The sequence below is a fragment of the Lissotriton helveticus genome, chromosome 3_2, assembly GCF_964261635.1.
Source record: "Lissotriton helveticus chromosome 3_2, aLisHel1.1, whole genome shotgun sequence".
In the NCBI taxonomy this organism is placed as follows: domain Eukaryota; kingdom Metazoa; phylum Chordata; class Amphibia; order Caudata; family Salamandridae; genus Lissotriton; species Lissotriton helveticus.
This window is the reverse complement of record NC_136062.1, coordinates 264,743,369-264,768,125: the sequence shown is the minus strand read 5'-3', so window position 1 is coordinate 264,768,125 and position 24,757 is coordinate 264,743,369. Positions and strand designations below refer to the sequence as shown.

Below are 24,757 nucleotides of genomic sequence, written 5' to 3'. Positions count from 1 at the left end.
ATCCTACACACTCGCTAATGCTAGATCATCGCTGACTTATGTCTCCACCATTCTGGATCTTTTCGATGAAGGAGATATTGATGTTTTATCGGTCACTCCGACATGATTAGAAGTGAGGGTCAGCCATTATATTACATCAGTTTCACCATGTGGTTTACATTGTAAAGGAAAGTTGGAGATGAGCAGTTGTCATCTTTAGTGTCCTACAGAAATCACTCGTGAGACCATTCAGCTGCAGGAGTTGCAATGAAGTCTAAAGATTTGCATTCTCATAAAGGAACTATCCAAATTACTTTAAACTATTTGCTGCAAGTCATAAGTAGATTAGCATTCTCTTTCAGAAGCTGGGAAATTGCACCAGCCCAGCTCTCGTACGCAGCCTCCAATGCACCATCTCTGCACCATGGACTCTGTCCATAAATAAAGCACAGTTCTTGCAAATGTGTCTCCTGGTGCTGAATCTTTAGGCTCCGAGATATATCCACCCCAAACATTCTGTAGAATAACTGATGTCATGTATGTGTTTATCTTCTTTTTTTAAGGCAAATTGAATATAGCATATAGTTGATCTGTGGTAGGGGTTGTTCTCAATTTCTGTTTCTACAGAGAATAAATGTTCGAGTGTTTACTTTCACGTAAAACATTTGAGTTCTTCTCTGCAGTGTATTTTTTCTCTTGCTTATCTTATAGTTTTTTCCTGGTAGTCAAAGGTTTTTTCTTCTCCACTCCCTTCCCATGCTATCCTGTTTTACTGGTCTCCTTTCTCTGGTTTCTCTTTGTCTTGCAGGCTGGGCTCTTTTCAGTGTTTTCTGCTTCTATAGTGTCCTGTTGTGTGTTTTCATTAGAGATCCATTTATCCCCTGTAGTTTTCTTCATTGCTTTTAGATCTCACTCCGCTGTTCTTATTCTCGGCGTTTAGGCTTGGTTCTCAATCTCGGATTTACCAAATTGTTTACTTTGGTTTTCAAAGCAGACAGATACGCTTATGTAGCCAATGTAAACCCTATATATATCAAACATTAAAATGTATATATTGGGGAGAGTAACAGGGTTCTGAGCTCTGTGGGGCAAAATGGAAGTCTCGTCCGTGCAGTCTTTTTAAATTACGCTGCACCAGCATGGGGTTACGTCTTGATTCATGAAGGAAAGAACATAAATGGTTCCTCTGGGGTAGATAATGCAGTGTTCCGCTCACTGGTGTACAAATGAGGAGACTGTAGGAACAGCTTCTGTAGTAGTGAGGCTTGGAGAGAGCGACGAAACGGGAACAAATGCCCGATAGGTAGGACAGACTGTAGAAAGGTCTGGTGCCCATTAGATAGAAGGTTGATCCAAATTGGATTCTACAGATTGATTACTCCAGCAGCGACTGTAGGGAGGACCGGCTGCAAAGGGTTAGGGAAGCAACCTGGTTACCAGCTGAGTAAAGTGCAAGCAGGCACTAACAGCTGGGTATTAAGGGTGTGGGAAGTGGCAAAAATGTTTCCGGTTGGAGTCCAGCCCCAATAAAGGAAGGACGATCTTCAAGTAGTACTCCTCAGCATATGAATAGAGGCTAGAATTGTGTGATAATGGTTTGAAACAAGGGGGACTTTTTCAGGGTACATTTAGGAAAAACAACTGCTTTACTTATCCAGTAGATTTAGGCAGTAAGTCCCTGCTTAGATGGTGTAGCACTTAGAGTATGAATGACTCATGATTCTGTGGTGAGTCATTCGTATTTAGATCCTAGCACTTAGTGGCCACAAGTACGTGGAGGAATGCTGCAACCGGAGTGCTCCGCCCTCACGGGGCCTCGCCGAGTCCATCTGGATTGCTACACAAGCTGAAACTAGCAAGGTGCACCGAGAAAATAGCAGCTTAACATCAGGCGCATCAATAAGAAAAAAAACTTTGTTAGAAGATCCTCATGTACCTGTCTCCCATGTTTGACTGTCGACAAACTGCTAAGCCCATGAAAGACAAGCCAAAGTGGGTTTGTGTATTCTTGCATTTTCTAGGGACTTTTATACTGATGAGATAACCACCTGGGCAATGCTTCTCGTGTTGTAAAAGAATGCCTTGAAATACATGGATCACCTGGAGGAAGTCCTTGAACATTGTTTCACCCCCATAGCCCCTTCTAGAGCAAGCAGCAAGTTCTCCTCTGTCCCCGCACAGCTCTTCCGTAGGCCTTGCGATCCGTTGATCCTCCATGACACAGGGGCCTTTATAAAAGCTGTAGCACGGTCGGGGTTTATCAGCAGGTGGGTGCCCTCTGGCCTTGGTCCATCTGGGCTGGAGCAGTGATGGAGGGCCTGGATCCTACTGAAGTCAAGTGGGGCAGACTCCGCTGTCCTCTGAGTCTAGGATTCTTCCCACCAGTTGGCTCCGAGCCAGGGATATGATGATTGTTCAATTCTGGAAGGGTGTGTAGGGGGCAGATGGAGTCAATAGATGCTACTGGTACAGCAGTCCTCTTAAGCGCCTATAAGGCTCCCTTGTGGAGGCTCAAATTTGCCATATTTTGAAAAATATGAACATCTAAAGACCTCTTTTAGTGGAGCCATAACTTTCCAGAAATCCTTATGTTATCATCTGCACGAATCTGGAGCTAGCCAGGACCTAGCACTGTATCACTGAAGAACATCGTATTTCTGTGCTAATTATCCTCGTTTTATTAATTTCCTGAACCGTTTTGAAAGTTCAGCAGTGTACGTTTTTGTAGACCTCTTCAGAGCACGGCTGAATTAAAAATAAAAAGTCAGTATTTCAATGAGTCCTCGCAAAGCATAATTTTTCTACAACCTAAGAAAAATATCGGCATGAGCCCTTACTTAGCACCTTGTAGAACAAAATATGGCAAAATAAATATTTTGCAAACTCTTTTGCCTTTCCCCTTCTGAAAGGTTGTTTCCTGCATTTGACGTTTGTTTGCTTTCAGTGAATCCTGTCCAGATTTCCTGTATAGCTGGATCTGTTTCCTATATTCAGGCCCCAACTACTCGTGCATGTGATATAATCTAAATTAAAAAAATCATCTTCGCTGGGGTGGTTCCCACTGATCAGGCCGCTGCCTGCAGGAAGGACATCTGTTGTTTTTTCCTTATCTTAACACAGGTTCTTGTACATTTTGGATCCAGCAGCACATTTGTTTTCTGTTCTGTGATATCCGTCATTTTTTCTGTGTCTTCTCTAGCCTTTGTGTATTTAATGAAGGCCTTCCGCGTTCCTAAATCCAGCCAATATTGCTAGTGTTCATTTTTTAAATACAGGGTAGCAGTCTACATTTCCACTTCTCTTTGATGGGATGTGCATTTTTACTGGACCAATTCCCATCTCTTTATTCAGTCTTTGAATTCCGTGTGTGCTTTTTTTGCTCTTTCCTTCCTCTTCGGTAAAAACGTATTCTCTGCCAAGACCTCAGGACTTTTGCTGAGGCTGCTGTTGGCTACCTACCCTAGTGCAAACAGTGTTGTATCTTTGTACATTTTTTTAGATTTTTGCGTAAATAAAGAACTGCAAGCAAGTCCTATATGGGGCTAAGAAAAAACAAATTGACAGCGGTAGTGCAGCAATGGTGCTGTCAGCTGCTGGTGCCCAAAATGAATCCGCCTCACCCCTCTATGAGACGCACCTTTACAATAATTTGATATGTTGTCTATATAGGCAGTACCTGTGGTTCCAGAGCAAATATTGATGTGGGATCCCATGTCCAGAAGTTGAAGAAAGATATGCAAAGAGTTTTCAAGAGTACACAGTTGTTTTATTTATAAAATATAAATGTTTCTTTTGTTAAGATAAGGACTTTGTAGGTCACTGAGGGCTGTAGTCCAAAAGGTGAAAGGAGTTTATGCTTTGTGCCGTTTGTACTTATGTCTTTTGAAGGGGGGTCAACACATTACTGCTACTATATGCCTGCAGTGAACTGAAATACTGCCAGATGAAAGCCGTGTCCGCATATGTGTTGATTATGGCAGAATGGGGTTGTGGCCAGATTTGGAATGAGGGATGGTTGTGTTCCCCCTCGCCTAAGGCAGACGTCATCACTGCTATTTATTTGATAAATGACCTTGCCCACTATCCTGATTTTTTTTTTTCTTAAGACTTTCTATATAGCGCGAACTAGACCCGACCCTTCTGGTATCAGAGCGCTTTACATAGCACCAGTTTCGTTACAGACGGACACATTCATTTTTGGGAGGCACGTGGAGATTAAGTGATTTGCCCAGAATCACAGGATGTTGAGCGTCGTTGCTAAGACTCAAACCTAGTTCCCCAGCTTCGAGGTCGACCGCTCTAACCGCTAGGCTACATACTTTCAAAGTAAGTGTTAAAATGTGCTCATAAACTTGCGAATTTGAGGTTACGCATTGATTCATTATCAAAAGAATTATTTATCATTGAGGAAGTGAGCTCGAACTAGGCGGGAACTATATGGAATAACTTTCCCATTCATTTTTTTTATTATTATTTTTTTATTACATGTTGTGCATTTTGTATGAAGCATTTTCAAGAAAGAGAAGCGAGATTATGGTTTCATGTACAGCTCAGATAAAGCATGTAAGTGACATCACAGCATTTGGAAATACAGCGTTTAACAAGTACCGAGGGTAAATTAGATAGGTGTTCATTGAATCTACAGTTCACATTTGTTGCATGAGGATCCATAGAGTAATTACCAAGTTAGGGCATCAAATGATGTGCGGGTATCCCACAATGGTCAACAGCCCATGTATTTGCAGTGGAGTAGAAACGATTCCATTATATGAAAACAGAACAATATGAACAACTGGAACACTTAACTTCAAATCCCCGCACCCCCCCCACCTCACCCCCCACCTGCCCCCTGCACATGTTTTTCCTTAATGCAGGTCCGTTGCTGTGCTTAGTGAAAAAGAATATGCGTCCGAACAGCAGCAGTCCTAGTACGAGGTGCAACCTCTCTGAGATTGAGGGAAAGCAGAGAAATACAGGCTCCAGGATGTAGGGAGTGGTAGACCCGCAGGGGAGCTGGAGTGGGTTACGCTCCCCTGCTCAGCAAGAGATGGTTCTCTTTCAGACACGCTGTTTCTACAACCTTATTGCCCGGGTGGTGGGTCTGCATGGCCTTCTTATCCCAGGGGCTCTCATTGTGTTGTGCAATACAGTTTGTTAGTAAGCCCCTTTCCCCCAGATCGGATTTAATGTTTTACAAAACTTTTGGATGCACTCCTCAGCGATTGAACGGTCTTCCCCCCCACACCCCAACAAATCTTCTCCAAGACATGGATTTCCAGTTTCAAAATCGAAGACTGCTTGGTTTTCATGCAGAATCAAGTATGTAAAAAAAAAAAAAAAAGAAAAAGGACCCATGTCATGTGAAATACCTAAATCCATGTCTGGATTTTTGGGCAGGATTACTTTGCATCCTGAAACGTGTTGCGGTTGGTGAATGCACAGGCTCATGGCGCTTTTGCCCGTGTAAACCCCATTGTCATCACCCTTCCAATCCATAGATGTTCGTACTACTTCACAAGTTCATAGTTTTTTGTACTTAGACCACTGGGTGGATGGGGCACAGAGAGGACTAGAAGGTGGAGGTTCTTGGAGGGGTGGGGTTGGAAATTAGTGCATCGGCTGGATGCACAGGTGATGTGCAAGTTGTGTGTGTAAGAATGTGATAGTTCATGTTTTCAGGTGTGGATTCATAAACCGTGGAAGTCTCTGCACAATTAGACATCTGTATCTCTGACTTATCCAATTGAAACTTTTTGTTTTAAAATGTTTGTTCAGTGGCCTAAAGTGATCAGATTGAGTAAGCAAATGTCTGTACACGTCCATCTAGAAGAGATCTAGTTACTGACCTACAGTAACTGTGAAACTAAGAAAAGCAGGCTTAGACTGATGCCACTCCTACATTGTGTAATGTTGTTTAGTTCACCTTGTACTACTGTACCCTTGTTCCTGCTCCTTATTTCCCACTTCCGATGCAGGGTAACGCAGATGTTGAGCACTGTTTAAAAAATACACAAATAAACAGGACATTGACATGTTTCGGCTCATGCTTCCACCGTACGCACACTCCCCTGTAGCTACAATTCAACCACCTCACAGATGACTAATCTCTACGATTTCCCCATTCTGTTGTGATACTTTGGACCGAAAATCAGGAGGGTGGAACCGCCATAGAGTAAATATTAGCAATTTGGGTTTCAACCACCGTCCTAGCAGTGTTGAACCGGTTACTAGCAAACACTGCTAGCTCTCCCCAGGCATATCCTTTCATGTAGAGGCTGCGCTCCCTGGTTAGGGAGGCAGTGCTGCTCTCATGACCCATGGACTGTAGCTGATGGCTCGTCCCAAAAAGTAAACATTGTCACAGCCCATGTACACTGTGGTTCCTGAATCCAAAACTTCTGTAAAACTCAGGCTGTTCACCACTGCTGAATCTCTCCCCTACTGTCATTGAATGCTGTCTGCAAACACGTTTCCACCCAGACAGGGGCAGAATGAGCTGAAACTAGTATCTGAGACCTGCAGGAAACTAGTACCTGAAAGAAAGTTAGTATGCTTTACACAGCAACGCCTTAAACAACTAGCATTTTATGTGTCGGATTGAGTTTTTCAGTTTAACCTCTGGTTGTCCTCTAGTTTCTGGGTTAATCCTGATGCTGAACATCATACCGTTAATTCCCCCAGATGATCTTAAGACTGTAGTGCAATCACTTGTCCTCTCGAAACTGGAGTGTGGCAATGCCATCCTCACATGAACTCCGAAATGTGCGCCACTTTAGAGCATTTCTCAACTTTGCTGCCAGGCTCTTCACGGGGATTTGATCACATCTTGCCTGCCTTCAAGAGTCTTACTGGCTTCGGGTTGAAGAAAGATGCAAGATCAAAACAGCTTGTATCACCCACAAAGCCCTTCATACTAAAAATTCCAAATACGTAGGCGCCAAGCTATTATGAACAGAAAGTGTCCAGGCACTGAGAAGCTCCAACTCTCTTCTTCTCATTCTGCCTTATCTGAAGAAGATATCATCCTTGGCGTGCTCCTTCTCAGGAAATGCTCCTAAGATCTGGAACTCACTCCCCAAGGATCTCCGCTACAACCCCTCTTCACCTTCCTTCAAACGGAACCTCAAATCTCTACTGCCCAACAACTACTTCAGCACACGCACTAGCTGCTTTACGTTTCTCTCATTGACTGGATCCCTTACAGACAGTCTCTTATCTATGTCCTCTTCTCAATGCTTCCCTGTTATTTATTTTTGAGTTTTATATAGCGCTATTTGGACATGACGGTATCCGAGCGCTTTACAGATTGTGAGAATACTTTTGCCCACTTAATGCTGTATTGTTTTTTAACTTTTCATTCATATGAATTCCCCTCTTTATCACTTACAAAGAGACACAAAGGTACATAACAGGGCAGCATTTACCTTCATGACTTTGTCCGCTTAATGCCTTATTGTTTTTAATTTTGTACTTGTATGAATCTCCTCTTGTAAACTTACTCTGACAACCTGTAAAGCGCTTTGATACCCTCTTGCCCAGCTACCACTATATAAAACTCAAAAATAAATCTAGTAACTGGTTTTTATATAGGGCTTCGTACAACCCTTTTGCGGCGTCCTCGCACCATAAATAAAAGGTGTTACTTGCCAATCAGTTTAGTAGTGCTCTAGTTTCTGGCCTGGAAGGTTGGAAGTCTCCAGTCCAAGATGGCCCAGAGCACGCATTTCTAATGCATATACTTCTGGTTAAAGAATTGTTACCTGTACTTTATGAAGCCTTCGACAACATCTTGCCACCAAATTTTATTACTGGGTCTGTCTACTTACTGCCTCTATTGTAATTACGGCTGTATCACCAATGGGCCCTGGATTTTCTTAGAAACATGCTCTATTGCGGACTAGAATTAAAGATCAAAATGCACCACGGTGTGCTCCAGGCCTTCTTGTAATTGCATTGAGAGTAGGAATTGACAATCCTCTGATGTATTATCTCTAGTTCGAAAGGGTATGGCCTGATGTAGCACCCATTTAAAGATGGTTCTGTATTAAAACATTGTGTACTCTGTACGAGTTATTGGATGTGTTGATCGTGTAACCCACTGTTAACAAGTTGGAGGCTATGGTTCAAACTCTTGCATGCATTGAATTGTTCATTGCCTATGAAAACACTAGGGCAGATGCCTCAGTGCCTACAGCGTGTCCAACCTCTGAACCGGAAATAACCTTGGAGTGCTTTCAACACAGCAATCTGAAACCACACCAACCCGAGAATATCCCTTGGTATATGGTCTTGGGAACATGTGGGGGTTTACTGCTTTCTTATCAGTGCTGCAGTTACTTGTTTGTGCTTTATTGCATGGCAGGAGGTGCAGTGGGGCAGCTTGAGTTTGATGGTTACCACCTCACTAACCATAGAGGCAATCAAATCTAGATTGCAGCATTAACACACTACTAGCACTGTGGCAAGGTGCAGGGATAACCTTGAACCATAAGAAAATGCAGTTGATCTCTGGGGTACCAATATTCTGTAGCCGACCTTTGAGCGTGGTGATTTGAGTGACACCTTCTTCCAACATAGTCACATTTTAGCTACCAGATGGCACAGAGACTGCCGACTTGAGAGGTTTTCTATCTCTGTAATAGTGATGGCAAACCTCCAGAGCTTTTGATGGACCCACACCTGTGGAATGGACAACATGAACAAAAAATATGCAAGTGGGTGTCCAACATGCCCCATTTCTCTTTGTAAAATCAAAGGCACCTTTTTGCACTCATGTGAGTCACCGCCTTGAGTCTAGTCCACCGATAAACAAAATAACTCCACAGAACTAAAAGGTTTCCACTACGAACACTTGACCAGCCTGGGTAACTGGTGACTTGTTTAGGTATCTCTTTAGTTAAACCTTTTAAAGGCATCAACTAATAACACATTTAAGATCCTGTGCAAGCGGTTGACTGACTGTTTATCATCACATGGGACTGTTTCTTTGCTCATGCTTTGAAACTTGTGACTGCACCGTCTCTCATTCTTCCTTTCTTCCTTTTTTACTAGCATCTTTACTCAATACTCTTTTACAAAGACTGACAGTTCTGCTCCAGGGCCTACCTTTGGAGCAGCACCCTCCTCATAGCATCTCAAACCATTACGGCCATGAACATTGGGATCTAAGATCTCCCCAGCATGGGAAGCATGAAGAGGGCTAAGCAAGCACTCGTCTGTGATCTTCAAGGCCTTAGGGTCTGAAGAGGTTTGTCATGGCTAAGCTGCTACCGGCTCAAATCCAAAAGGGACACATATGATAGACTGAATGCGGAACAAATCAAACATTCACCCCAGTCACAGATCTGGGTTAAATCCATTGTTCTTTTACTCACCATGACACCCCAGTTTAGACCCAGCGATATGCAAATCAGTCTTGACCCTGTGCCTCATGGGAACAGTCCTGTTCGAACTGCCAAGCCAGGTCATCAAATCCAGCATGTAAACACTTATTATGAAACCTACACGGGAATGCCATCTAAAAATGCAAACGTGGAAACCCATGTTCAAGCTCAGGCTCAGGAAGTGCAAGTATTTAGTCTCGAGCTGATTGCAAAACTCCATTAACCTTCTGTCGATCCAGTTCCGATAAATTGCACAATTATAGCTTCTGATTCACCGCTGACACATTTGATTAGCACAAAAATACGAGCTGCATACACTCAAAGTTAATTTGCCGCAGACTCGCGTTGTACTTGCGGTTCCAATTATGTAAAGGGCTGCTGTGCAATGTCTGTACATCTGGTGCTATAAAAATCGAAAGTGTAATTTGATTTCCAGTAGGCCAGTGTTTTGAAAGATCTAATGTGCCAAGCATGTTGGGTCCTCAAATTACCCGTAAAATGCAATCGAAGGTCTTGACACAACTCTTACTTAAGTAGCACTGTAATGTTTGTTAATTTTATGCTGCCTTCATGTGGGTTAGGGTTTTGTTTTAAAAAAATGCGTAGTTAAGGGATTTTCGCCCTGTTTGAGAAACTAAGGCAGACATTAAGCATATAATTATCAAGTAATTTACATTGACAATCAAGTGTTTTTTCTTTTTTTTAATGACATTGCTAGACCAGGCTCAAAGTGGTCACTTGTGCTTTTGGCTGGCCTGGTCGATGGATTCTGCCCTATCTAGCCATCCATAACCCATCAGCAGTCTTTGAATTTCCACTAACATTTGCTTCAGATGAGCTGAGCTCTCTGTGGGTACGTTGCAAAACGTTCAGTTAATTGGTGCGAAATTCACACTATTTTCCAAATTTCGCAAATTCACACTGATCAGCTCGCTGAAATACATAAACACCTTAATTTCAGACTTGCTATGCTCAAGGGAAGAGGCAGCACAGCGAGGATTGCACGTTCAGTGGGTCTGGCTGCTGCTAATGATGCGTTTTAGCTTCTCATCAGGTTGTTGCCACCCTGTAGGGTTCAAGTTGGAAATGTGACTGCTCTTGTTCAGTGATGTAGAGGGCACCATCCAGGCTGCCTGTAACCAATGCGCGTGCTACGTGGTGGTCTGCTCCTCTGTTAGTGCCGGGTGGGTCCTACAAGACATTTACAAAGCGATGTCATGGGCTGCGACGCTGTCCTCCTTGGTGAACCCTATCAAGCAAAGTCTGAGATCTGCCTGATACTTAGTTCTTGATGACAGAGTGGTGTATGTATGTATGTATGTATAGGCATTTATATAGCGCACTACTTACCCGTAGGGTCCCAAGGCGCTTCGACCGCTGCGAAACCCTTCCTGGCTTCCCTGAGAGATGGTCCCTTAATGGGTATCTCCAGGGTGAGACCAGGCATCCCCGGCGGTCTGGTGGGGCCGTTAGTGAAGATGAGGCAAGCTAATGCCCAGAGTTGCCGAGTGTGAACGCTGATCAGAGTGGGCACCGAGGCGAGAGAATTATCGAGTCCGCTGACCCTGGTCCAGAAACCTGCCGCGCCGGGAATCGAACCCTGGTCCCGGGCCGTCCTCTGCTCTCGGGTCTGCCGCCTCTAACCAGTGAGCCACACTACTTCACTGTGGTGAAGTGGTGAAGGTTATTTGTAAGAGCTTCACATTTTGTCATGGCTTCCTTGATTTCTGACTTACTATCTTTGTTGTGTTTAGTTTAGAGCAGTTGTTCTTAAACTGGGGTCCGCTGGCCAAGAGCTTTTGAGTGCGTGCACCCCAGGGTGTGACGTTGGGGCGCCGGCTGACTGTAACTAGTGCACACCTGTGAATTTCCCTGCTATTGTTCCTGGGTAGACTCTCTTTAAGATCATCAATGATGGCTTCATATTCCCGGGCATGCTTGCAGGTTGCCTTGTCGCATTTCAACATTCAGCATTCGCTATGACTGCTTGTATATAGTGCATGCATATGTGGTGTGGGCTCCTCCTGGAGTGTTTCTGTATAGTCTCATATAAAAGAATGTAAAATGCGCGTTCTCCTTCTTACTCCTCATCTTGGTAGGCGAAGCGACCTATAACTGGATAAGACCACCACTCAAGTCACTTTAAGACAACATCACAACATTTTAAGCACCGACCACTCTGAAGTTCATCTGGGGCCCATTGCCCACTATTCCTTGTGTATTGTAAACTCCACCCTGATGTATGAATCCAGTATAGAGATAATTGCACTGGCGTGTTCGGCAAGGATTCATTTAGGTCTTATCAAGTCTGGTTGTCTTGGCTAAAACCGCTAATCCTTTCTTCAGTGACTTCTTAGGGTTGCTCAGTGTACAAGTTACAATGGAGACCTCATCTCCTGGTTGAGATCCTCCCATCACTACAAATGTATTTGGAGTTTATTTGGCGGAGATTCAGCTGTTAAACCAACAATGGGTAGCAAAGAAGTCAAGAAGAAGTCTAACTATGTAAAAGTCAAGGAGGGGGATAAAATATTTAACTAATAATGTGTGCTGATACAGCCACGCTTAGGGTATCCATTCTGTGTAAACAGATTCCCATCAGTCACCACACCGAATCCGCCCTACATCATCTGGGATCTTTTATACCATCAAGGTAGAGTTGAAAACCCACAGGTGACTGACACATCTCAAAAGTTTGACCTATCCTGTGGGGCCCAGTTTAGCTATCGTGTGGGGTGTCTGACTAAAAAAAGCAGTGCCCAAATATGTGAAAGTGAGTGAACCAGTGAGTTGCTAAGGATGATAAAATTGGATAGTTAAGGGGAGAGAGAATTTTTTAATATGCCCACCTTTACTCCCAAATCAATAAAAAGAGTGCGAAGTGGTATTGACAAATAACCACTATAGAGAATGGAAGGTCGACATGTTTCTGCAGATTAAATGGATCCACATGGTATCCTACTGCTTCTCCAGGACCATTAGCGCTACTGCTGTTTAAAGTGTAAAAAGGTAAAAGATTACCTGAATGTTAATTATTCCATCCTTCTCCTGAAGAAATACAAAGACAAATACATAGAAAGAGAAACACACAACACATAGTCATGGTTAGATCGCTGTATTCAATACATCTTAAAGCAATCATCATGGGGAGAACCACTATATGGACATCTTCAGTCGATAGATACTCATATAGGCCTCGAATACACCTTGTGTGTATGCTCACTTACCAAAGTGGTAGGAGAGAAAAGTTCCACCTCACCTGGCTACATCGCAGGTAAACGGAGCACCGCTCTAGAGGACAAATATTAACAGAGGGAACATAATGACACACAGACATATAGGTACTAGCATCACACAGCTATCAGTAGTAGAACCAATTCATTGGCTTGTCTCACAAACTCTAGGTTTAATCATTATTGAGATTCAGCTGTTTCTTCTACGTGTTTCAAGGTGGAGTGAATGCGAACTGAAAATCAACATTTAGGTGTTTTGGTCCATCTAGGTTGTCATCTTGCTTCTCTTCATCCTTGACATGAGAGAGACGAGATGAGACTCAGAAGGAATAGAGTATTAATTCCAATAAAGAGCATAACTTGAGTAGCATCTGTTGGCTTTTGGCTTGTAATGCTCTTATGTTTCTACCTCTTTAGTTCTGTCTTGGGTGCAGCTAATGTTTTGTGTACACGTGTTTCTGGCTCAGGAAATCTGTAGAACTAGAATGTATCTAATCTATCACAGTTTTCTAATTGTGTTACAGAGTGATGGCAGTAAGTAGTAGCTTGAAAAATTGTTACAGGACCTGAAATGCGGTATCATTGTACTTAGACTTGAGGTTTTTTACAACATGAATATCCACAGGTATTAAGGGGGCACCTTTTAAAAATGTCTTTATTGTATCGACTAAAAGTTGTGGGTAGCACAAATGAAAGAACAAATCAGTCTTAACGAGTTACATGCGTTTTTGGCATCCATCTTGGCACTGTAGTATATGGCAGTGTGTCAAGAACCATTGTTCCTTGTCTGAGGTAGCTGCCTGTGCACCACATGGGTGGGCAAGGGAGATGGAAAGGACACTAGTAAACTCGTGTAGGTTGAGTAATTTCCAAGAGAATGGGAGGTGAGTCAGTCTAACATTAGTACAATGAAGCTTGAGGCAGTTGAACATTTCCTACTATACTATTCGCCAGGGAGGCTTTCTGTTGCAATGGGCACACTCGCCATCTGCTGCCCATTCCACTGTGTTTCAGACACCCATTCTGAGAGGTGGACATGCAATTTTTGCCATCAGGTTTGCAACATAGTGAAGTTGTTTGTACAACAGGCGCATGGAAGTAGGATGGTCTGCGGATTACAGACCTGCTAATTAGCCATGTGACTTATTAGGATCGGCTACATGTAAAAATGAAACTCGGTGTAACATACCTACTATTAGTAGATCAGTTATCCCATATTTCTCATTTGTGAACTCTAGAGATACTGCCCAAGCACAAAGGACCTGTTTGGTAGCGAACTTCTGTTCTCTCTCTAAAATACTTTACAGGAACTTTGAGCATCTGCACAAGCGTACACCAGGCAGTAATTTCAAGGAAGAAGTCTGTGAAGTTCTGGTTGAGCGAGAAAGAGTACCACTATCGATAATGTATCGGGCGCCCTGAACAGATTGGGTTTCTCTCCAGGTTCATATGCCGCTTAAATAACCATCTATTGCCAAAATTCTGCATATAAAACAGAAGGACGAATAAGTCATCTGTACCCTTTAGTATAATACAGCAGGTGACATAACACTGCAGTGTGTGCATTTAGGATCAATACATAAGCAGCTCTTCAAGTGAAGGGATGGGGGCTTTGGAACAGCTTCATGGTGTAGTGAGTGATGTGCTCTTAATTTAGCTCTTGCATCTGGAACCGAAGTTTCAAATGTGTACGTGCCCCAGACTTGAGCTTGCCAATCACTCCAGTGCAGCCCCTGACCTGCTCTTCTCCCCAGGCTAGGTGAAGGATAGACAATAGAACACCAGTGCACCTCCAAGATAGTCACTTTAATCCTTACGCTATTTATAGCGTTTTACTGTTAGTCCATATCCTTGATCAGAATCCAATTCCAAAAACCACACGGTGTAGGAAATTCAAGCTTTTATTTTTCAAATGCTATGATCCACAGCCGACGCGCGTTTCGCCCCCTTCGGACTTTCTCAAGGCTTTTTATGGTATCATATCAAATGTCAATTCCTGTATCAATGCAAGGTTTATACTAAACCCACTAGTGTGTCTTTGTCCAGTTAATCTTAGCCTGAACCGACGTAATGTAATTGCACAATCTGTTTTCCAGTAACAATATTGTTAATCCAGAGCCATGATAAGTTCCAAGTTATGCTCCATATTCACAGAAGTCCGTCCTGAATACCGTCCCTGCTATCCGGCACCAGCATCCGACGGTATTCAGGACGGACTTCTGTGAATATTGAGAATAACTGGGAACTTATCATGGCTCCGGATTAACAATATTGTTACTGGAAAACAGATTGGCCATACTACGTAATTGAAAAGATCAAAGAGATTGTGCAATTACATCACGTCGGTTCAGGCTAAGATTAACTGGACAAAGGCACACTAGTGGGTTTAGTATAAACCTTGCATTGATACAGGAATTGACATTTGATATGATACCATAAAAAGCCTTGAGAAAGCCCGAAGGGGGCGAAACGCGTCGGCTGTGGATCATAGCATTTGAAAAATAAAAGCTTGAATTTCCTACACTGTGTGGTTTTTGGGATTGGATTCTGATCAAGGATATGGACTAACAGTAAAACGCTATAAATAGCGTAAGGATTAAAGTGACTATCTTGGAGGTGCACTGGTGTTCTATTGACTTTGAGTTGACCTACAGCCTGAATTGAGGTTTGGGCAGGTGGTGACGGTTTGATGCCCTAGGTGGATGCGCATCTAACACCAAAGTGGCACTCCATATTGTGCATTGTGTATGCTATTGAACTGAACTTTTCTTGACTATTGAGAACTAATGTTGATGTGCGGGTCAAAATAGCAAATCCACCGTCCTCTTGTATGTGATAGGTGAAGGATAGACCTCTGCCTTTGATTGTGTTATGGGTACAGTACGCCGAGGGTCTTAGTCATTCTGCAGCGAGTTATGTGTGATGCTTCCATCCAGTGCCTGCAAAGTGGGTGATCCGCTTTCTGTGATGGGACTGAACTGTTCTAACTTATTAAGCCCAGCGCAACGTTGTTCTGAATTTCAGAACTTGAACAACTTGCAGATTTTGGGTTTCCCTACAGTGCTACTAAAATATTTATGGTAGTATGATCAGAGACTCTCCCCCTACAGACATGATGGATATTTATTCAGCAAAGTTTGAATAATACCCAAACATTTCTCCTGGCATTTGTTACATAGTGGTAGTTATTGCAAAATATGCGGTTACAAACCTAAACATTTTGATGGTGAAACCTGTGCCCATTGCCATTGTGATCAATGTTATTGGATCAAAAACATTAAGACCATAGATAATAGGTACTCTTCGTGATAAATTCTCAATTCAGGGAGCACCGTCGCCATTTTGGAAATGTTTGCTGATCATCCTTCAGTGTTCAATATAGTTGTAAGAATGTCCTAGTGAACTAACCTGTGTAGTTCTAAATATTGTATACTTGCTACCTCCTTTTTCTGGCTCCACTGGGATTCAGCTCACTGTTACACAAAAAGACCTATGTTTGATAAGTTGGTGGAGGGTTATATGGCGCTTGAACTCACTATGGTCATCTAAGCACTGCAATTTGCTGTGCTTACTGAACATTACAAAGGAATTGTGCACTGTAAACTGGGTGTACTACGTTAAGGTTTTTGTCTTCTGGTTCTCAGAAATATTCTGCCTCCAGGATGGAGAAAAGATATTGATTTGTAGTTACCATATTTTATCTTGTACCTGGTAGTGTTGGAGATATTCTCTGGTGAAGCTCGTGGTTGGAGTGGCATGCTAAAAGTTTTCTTCTGCTGTAGCTATTGTTTGAGCAAAAGATTTTGGGGGATCTAAATGTTTTAACAATTAGCTATTATTGTCTTGTAAAAGGCTCTGGGTTCGGCCCAGCCTCAAAGTGGTGTTTGACCTGTTACACTGAAGAATCAAGCATTTGTAACGGTTTCCTTATCCTTTCCACAGGTCAGTATGGGAGACCCCTGAATAAATTCATCCGGCATTATGAAGGCTTGTCCTACGACACGGATTCCTTACACCAAAAACACAATCGTGCCAAAAGAGCGGCAAGCCATGCTGAGCAGTTTGTACACTTAGATTTCCATGCACACGGAAGGTAAGGCTGCTTATTTTTTAATATAAAGTATGGTCAGTAGGTATGCAACAAGGCACATAAATGTTATGCTTTGCTCATGTTAATGCTTGTCAAGCTATGTCCTCAATTGTCGTGTCTTGTCAGTTCTAGTGACCCTCCGTTACAGTAATGCTTGGGATTTCAAGCGTTCCACCATCATTGGTTTATAGATACCTTAATCTTTTGTTTAGCAGACCATGGTGTTTCGAACAGTTATTGGATTGAGTGACTGACGGGCTTAAACCATGGAAGGTTTATTGTGGCAGATACCCAATTTTAATCTCAACTAAAGTTCAGGTGTTGTGCGTGTATCTTTCACAGCCTCTACTGCGTCGGTTTTCATGGTCAACAGAGGGTGTCCGGGTATACTATGGATTTCTTTAACGTCATTATTTTCTTAAGCACATTTTAACTTTAAAATGTAATAATACAGTTTTAACTGTTAAAGATCTTCACACCGGTGGGAGTGTATGATTCTGTTACGCCCGTTCTTTGTGGTTTCCTCTCTTTGGCTACTAAATTCCTGATGCTGGCAGTATCATTCTGCTCCCCGCATAGATCAGGATCACCTCCTTTTTGTAACCACCTTTCTGTCCTCTTGATCTCCACCTCGAATTGTAGTGGAGGGGTTCAGATGCCTCCGTTCGTTCTAATCCTCGTGGCCAACCTTCAGGTTTACAAAGTTTTTCTGGTTTCCAGTTGTTTTCACTGTTGGCATTAAAACTCCGCCAACTGTTTGGACAATACTTCTTGATACCCTTACCTGCCCACACCAGTGCCCAATATTCATGCCCGCCGATCCCAAGAGTGAGCACACATCTCCTGTAGAAAATGTTTGCTCAGTTGCCCAGCCCTCTCGATGCCCTTGCTACCCTAACTTTCTTTAAACATAGTTTGACAGTTTTTGTTTTGTAGTTGTTGCGTAATGTAGAAAATGTATGTTTTTTTCATGTGCTTTTATTTGCTTGTGGTCGAACACAACTGTTCTGTGTCTTTTATTATTTGCAACAGGGCTTGTCAATCACTTTTTGTTTTAAAACCAGGAGTGCATTTAATTAACAAAGAGTGACCCCTTTTTAACCGCTCTTTTTAGGGCCAGTCCCCATTTTGAAGCACAGAACTTAACTAGATGGGATGCAATAACAGATGCCAGCTGGTCTGATGCACTTTTTCTTCACTCACCAGCTCTGCATTTTAACTCTAACTTGGAGATGAGACAAATTCATTTTTGCAACCTTGTCATACTGTAGAGCTCGCACACTTTACACCCCTACCCCAAGACTGCTTCCACCCTAGTACTGTGAAGGCGATCCATCTAGATGCGAAGAGTGTAGGGTGAGTGTTCTCTTTCCACTGTTCATGGATAGACTTTGGAATCTGAGGTTGAGAGACCCTGGGATGGTCAGAGACGAGCTCTTCTGCTTTGGTCCAAATGTGGGGCAGGAACCTCCCTCTTGTCTGTAATGTTGTCTCTGTATGTGGAGGACACCACCAGGGAAGGGACATTTCAGCAGGGGACAGGTTCACATTCATACTTTCCGCAATTCTCTCAGTGGTGAACCAAAATTTTGATCACAGCGAGTTCTCTTGGGCTGGGTGAACAAGTACGAACAGAAAAGACAATTCAATAGGGCAGCTGGTGAATGGAAACCCCAGCAGACATCAAACACATTAACATTCTAGAATCTCTGTTGGCGATTGGTTGGTGATTGTTCGAGAAGCGGGCCGAGAGAAGTTGTTTTTTCCCTTCTACGCTGGATGGCCCTTTTCAGGCACTTAAAGTAATGAACAGGTCTGAGCGGTCTTTTTCTGCAATCATTTATGTATTTGAAATGGCAGGCATTTGATGGTGGACTGACGCGCCATATGGGATTTAAGGTGCTTCAGATAAATGGCTCGCATTGCTTGTGGGCTCGAGTTGTGTGGAAGGGCTGTTGAAACTCTGGTCACGACTAGGTATTTTTACTTACCCTTAGCGTTACCCAGGCATGTGAAGGTATCTGTGGCCCTCTCTGGTCACAGACAACCCAAAAATCAGTGCACTATCATATTTGCAAAATGTCTTTTTTTTTTTATTAACAAACAATTAAGAAGTACCTTTATTTTGTGAAGGACAAGGTGCACCACATGCACACTGGTTTTACATTTGCGGTGGTAGTTCATAACGCAGCTTTGAACTGGTTTGGTTTTTGCTCAGACTTTCAATGAGCATTGAGCACACACACATCTAACATAGTTTAATAATTCATCTGAAATTAAGCTGTTTAATTCTGTGTATATACTTGCTGAATTTGTTCTGTTGCTGCACATAATCCCAGGCTGAGCTCCCGCTGCATGTTAATGACTTGAGCCCTATCATAATTGAGTTTTTCTAGTCCTTTGTTTTCTGTGGATTTTAGCCTGGACTCTTGCTATATGCGAAAGATTACCGAAGGATCATCGCTCAGCATAAAGTAAACACAAGAAGAGATGTCTTCTAGTAGAAGGTTCATTAAGATACTGGCCACGAGTGGGATGCTCCTTGGCATACACTACTGCCACCTGCTACTGCTGACTCTAAATGGGTTGCTTTCCTGGTACCGCTATCCCAGTGCCGTTACTGATGGAGCAGTTCATAATTGGTGGTTTTTGTGATCACTTTTTGCTCAGTGATTTAGATGTCTTTTGCACCTGGGCCAATGCAGAGACCTGTACATAATAAACCTGCTGCACCCTGTATGGCTTGTGGTCTGTGTGGCATGTTTCACAACAGTGTATAGACTTGTGACACTGGCTGCATTACTATGCTCCTGAGATGCTATGAGATGCTTGTGGCTGATGGTGAAAGACTACACATCCTCCCCCCCCCCCCCCAAGAAAAAGTAACACCCGTAGTTTTATTCCTTATCCCATTTACCCCGCTCTGCAGGATATTTGTGAAATGCCCTATATATTTTTTAATACTTATTAGAAACTTAAAGCAAGGGAGGTATCTCTGCTTACAGATTTGAGTGTGGCATCTGTTTGGCGAGAGTGTCTAGAGGGAAGTGCAGTTATGGCAAACACCCATCTACATTGTGAGAGCAGAAAGAGCAGGGGGAATTGGGTGCCCCAGGGGTGTCCAACATGTTCTGATCCAGCACTGCACTTTAATGAGGAGTGGAAAATATGGATGCTGTCCCCATCTTTCCTCTTTATGGCACTGGGGCTGGAGAAAGTGCTAAGCTGGGACAGTGGTCAAGGGTTCTCATTGGTGTTCATGAACACTGTGGCCAATGCATGATGCACTCTAGCATTGATATAGGTATAGCAGCGTTGAACTTTCAATGTTTCTTCCTAGCATGTAAACTATCAAAAATCTAAGTATCTTAACTTGGACTTACTTTTTTTGCATTTCTGGGCAAATCCATGTGATCCTCTACACCCAACTCCCTTCTCTGCTAAACGGGCCGCACTGAACAGAAGCATGACATTACCATTCACCAATCCTACTCTTCTGTAGTAATGTGCTCCCTCCTTGTCACATTCTGTTTAAAGATGGGTGAGCGAGGCCTAGGAAGGATAGACTGTTCTCCTTCCTTTTCATGTGTTTCTGCTCCATCCCTGTGTGTTGCGGAAGCTGTTGCTGTACTTAACGTGGTTCACTGTTGAATGGGTGATCAAACCACACACTTCCGAAGTCCACATGACTCGTCATCAGGAAGAACAAAGGGGCACTTCATAGATCCAGATAGGCACTTTCTTTGTGATCCTAGTCACATGTTGGCTAAGCGGGGTCTCGTATTGCACACTCCAGACTTTGTTCTGAATTCGGAATGTGTAGCTGTTGCTAATCTGTTAAACGCTTTGAACATCAGGTCTCCGTGCTTTGCAGATCCAAGGTTTACCATGCCGGTCCTAAAAGTTATTTCATGATCTTCTTGTGCTGCACACTAAAACATGGCAACCATTTTACCCACGAGAGGCAGTACTGCATTGTAGTCCCATGGCCTCTGTTACCCCCAAACAGCACACCGCCTGTTTCTCGAGGAGCTCAGATGAGGCTCCAGGTGCCAGCTCAGATGTATAATTGATTTTAGATGTGTGATAAAAGGGCACCCTTTGTTGCACACATGGTATTTGTCACAAGGTCTCTTCTCTGTAACCTGTCAGTAATGCCCCAAACTTCAAAAAATAAGTATTGCATGTATTCGAAGTTGAAACGTAAAGTTTTAATTGCTGAACAGGTAGTGCTATATTGTTATACATTTGACTGATTTTATATTTTTTCTAACCTTTTTGAATCCGAGATTTTATATGAAGTTATTCTTAATCCTTTCAATTCGTTTGTGAAGAAAAAGTTAAGTTACATGAACTTAAAGTAAAATAAAAAGAAAAAGTAAGGTTTCCTGGCTCATTTGACTTCCATGGATAAGGCTAAAGCGGAAGGGTTTGCCATCATTGACAAAACAAATCAGTCTGTCTTTTTATTAGGGGAAATGTCACTTCCAGCTGTCTTAAAAAAGAAAATCCTATGATGAAGAAACAGCTTAGACCACAACTTACAGTGGGGACACGTCAACAAGAGCATTCGGGTGCAGCTCGCCCACCTGTGAGCTGCCACCTAAAGCCCAACCCTCTTCACCAACACTTATAAATTAAATAATTAACCGCGCGGGAAAACCTAGCTCTTGCCAGTGCGCAGCTCAGGCCTCTCTAGGCTTCTGGTGTCCGGAAGCTGAGGCACGATCCATCCACAGAGTGCTGTTTAAAAACACAGCACTCTTTAGGTGGATGTCTGCGTTGTGTGCGGGCGTACTTTAGCTAAGTCCCCTCACACAGTAACAGTCTATATTATTTAACAGGCATGCCTCAGCCAGTGCAGTCTATCTGCTCAAGTGGGGCTGTTGGAGTGCGCATTTATAGACCCCAGAGGCCAAGGACATCAAAATAGAGCAACATGGGCATGAACACGAAGATTTTCCCAGATTCTAATGAGACTATTCTCCCAGTCCTGCCAATTCACTGGGAAGGGGTTCAAGTTAGCCTTTCCTTTTTTTAATCCAAGCCCTGCAGCTCTGTCTGGTTTGTCGTTTGGAATCTTGCCCTGCTGGTTCTGATGTCCAGTATTTGGTTCCTGCACTGTTGCTGCCACAAAAGAATGAGGAAAAGACACACAACTGGAGTCAAGCTATCCTGGCTGATGAGGGCTGAAAACCCGAAACCGGTCCTAGGATGCTTATTTCCAGTCCGGAGAGGACCTGGCCTGGCAGTTCGGGCTGGACTGTTCCCATGAGGCACAGGGTCAAGACTGATTTGCATATGGCTGGGTCCAAAGTGGAATGGCATTGTGAGCAAAAAAAACGATGGATTTAAGCCCAGATCTTTGTACATGGGTGAATGTATGACATTGTTCTGCATTCTGTCCATCAATTGTTGTTTTTGCATTTGCCACAAAAGAGTGGTTAGCAAAGGAAGCAAAGTAAGTAAACAAAATAAGAATAAATCCACTGCTGTTTCTGTGTATGAGTGCGTGTTTGTGAGTGTTAGACAATGATTGTGTTTGGAATTGTTTGACAATTAGTGGGTTTGTGAGTGGCAATGAATGGGTTTGTGAGTGAATGACAATGGGTTTGAGTGAGGATAAGAATTGATGTGGTTATATCAATAAGGGGAAGGCACTGAGAATCACTAAGAGTTTGTAAGATTATGTATTAATAAGTGAAAGAGGAGTGAATTGGAGGGAGAATCATTAGAAGCGGGAATGAGTTAGGGGTGTAGCAATCAATCAATTATGTAACGGGTGCAGTTGCATCCGGGCCCTGAGGTGCCAACTGAACACTTAGTGAAGCACCTGTACGCCAGGAGTTGAGTGAATCTGTATAAATGTGTTTTTGTGAGTGTGCGAATATGTGAATGGGAGTAGGTTGGTGTATAAGTGACAATGGAAGTGAGAGAGTGTGTGTGAGGTAGAGAGAGTGGGGAAGAAAGTAAAATAAGGACGGGCTATATGAGCGAGACCATGTTGGTGAGCAAAAGTTTTAGCTGGCCATAGCATACTCCTTGGCTTAGGGTTGCACCCTCAGTAATTGGCATATGGAAGGTAGTTCTTGTCAGAAAGGAAGTCATCCATTGCGTAATGCAGGCCTTGACATCCTGGAAGTTGTTCTTGGCATATGGGATCCCTGTGCCAAAATGCTGGCTCTATATATTGGAGGTAATTCTTCTCGGAGAGGGCAATAGCGACTTACAGGAGCTTGGTGGGATCAGCTTGGGGGAAGCAAACTATGCAATGTTGGCTTTGACCTCCTGTACTTAATTTTTGACATGTGGGTCAACCAATGGTATATGGACAGTATCGGTGGCTAAATCCTGGTACTGACGTATTGTTGTTCATGGCATAAAGGCGTACCCATGACAAAATGCTGACATTGGTGCAATGAGGTACTTCTTAACAACATATAGCGCACCCAAGATCAATTTTGAAAAAAAATCAACTAACTTGTACTAAGTGTCACCCTCCTGTCATCAGAAGCCCACAGTGGCCCGAGTGCTCGCAGGGAGTGTTTACGGAAACACGAACGCTGCGTTTTCATGAACTCTACTACATCTAAATACAGCTGAGTGCACATGGGCTACGGCATTGTTGACAAGCTGCCAATGACAAATGCCTTTTTCAAAGCCTATGGCTTTATAGCAAGTTCTATGAAAATTCTGCTTTGAAATGCACTATTTTATCCCATTTCTGCAAACATTTGGATGACCACCCCCTCAAACTCTCGTAGATGAAGTCTGACTTGCATCGTTTGCTGGCTTATTGACATTTCTAGCAAGTCTTACGCTCACCACTTTCAGACCACACCAGCTGCCACTCAACAATATGAAAGCTGAAGTACAGCTGTACCTTCAAAGTAGGATGATGTAAAATGGTGCCAGAAGATGCAGTTTGCATTGTAAGTGGCACCTAAATACCACCACGTTATGCACAGTAGATACTTTTGACAACGGGCCCGTATTTATGTTGCATATTTAAGAAGGCCTATGTGTTTGTACTTCCTTGTGAACAAAGCTGTACATGTTCTCATGACTTCAAAGTAAAACAAAGGAAAGTACAAAGACATTTGTGATTAAATTCTGTTCCCTTATGACCGGTTAAGTAAGGCATAGGAAACAACAATCCCCATGTAATCAATATAAGGTATAAACCAGCAACTAAAGTGTCACTGTGTCAGCAAAGTAAATCAAATAGCCCACACTGAATTACAAACTACACTTTAACTTTTTTACAACAATTGGGTAGCCCTGAGGTGTTATGCTGTGATTAATTGTATTAAATGCTCTTTACTCACTAGAAAGAGATATTGACATGGATAAATGAATTATTGATGTTTCTTTACATCTATCAGAATAGTTATTCTTTTATTAAGACCGTGTAGTTGTTTGAATGTTATTTTAATAGGTTTTTCATCTTATTGATTGCTTTTACATGAATGTACTGTGTTTAATACGCACTTTTATGGCTGTTATTGCAGCCGAATAAAGTTTGATTTGATGTGGCCTTAACTGACCGTACCAAAAACAGAAATGGTACTGGGCAGGGTTAACTTAAATCACAAAGGCTGCCTAACATCCAAAATGACCCAAATTTGAAGGATCAAAAGACTAAATATATATATATTTTACCATACTTAAACATTGTCACCACCATATATCTCTGTTCTGATTATTCAAAACACATTGTTATTGTTTAAGATCAACGCAGCACACATACACCTAATTCTGACAAGTATTCCTACTGAGAAATAACATATATTTATTTTTGACATCACATATCCAAAAACCTCAATTATGTACATAACTGAACACATAAACCATAAAAGTACACGAATAAGTTCAACCATGGCTTGTTCTTCTCTGTCTTTTAGGTGCAATAGTTGCTTCTTTTTTTATTTCTAGTCCTTAATCCACCTGGAGGCAGTGGAACGGGTCGGCATGAACAAATATTGATTGTTCAGAATATTCATGCCATACCCAAAGACAAGGTATTTGTGAATAAATCCATCTCTAAGTCACTTCTCCAGTTAAACAAGGGG

General features: G+C 42.6%; 1 protein-coding gene across 1 annotated transcript in view; it reads left to right on the top strand.

The window, feature by feature from the left end:
* ADAM10 (ADAM metallopeptidase domain 10) overlaps positions 1 to 24,757 on the top strand; it is a 536,961-nt gene that overhangs the window by 130,285 nt on the left and 381,919 nt on the right. The window contains exon 2 of the mRNA XM_078685166.1: positions 16,538 to 16,688. Within this exon, the coding sequence (XP_078541292.1) occupies positions 16,538 to 16,688 (151 nt within the window). The remainder of the gene's footprint in view (positions 1 to 16,537; positions 16,689 to 24,757) is intronic.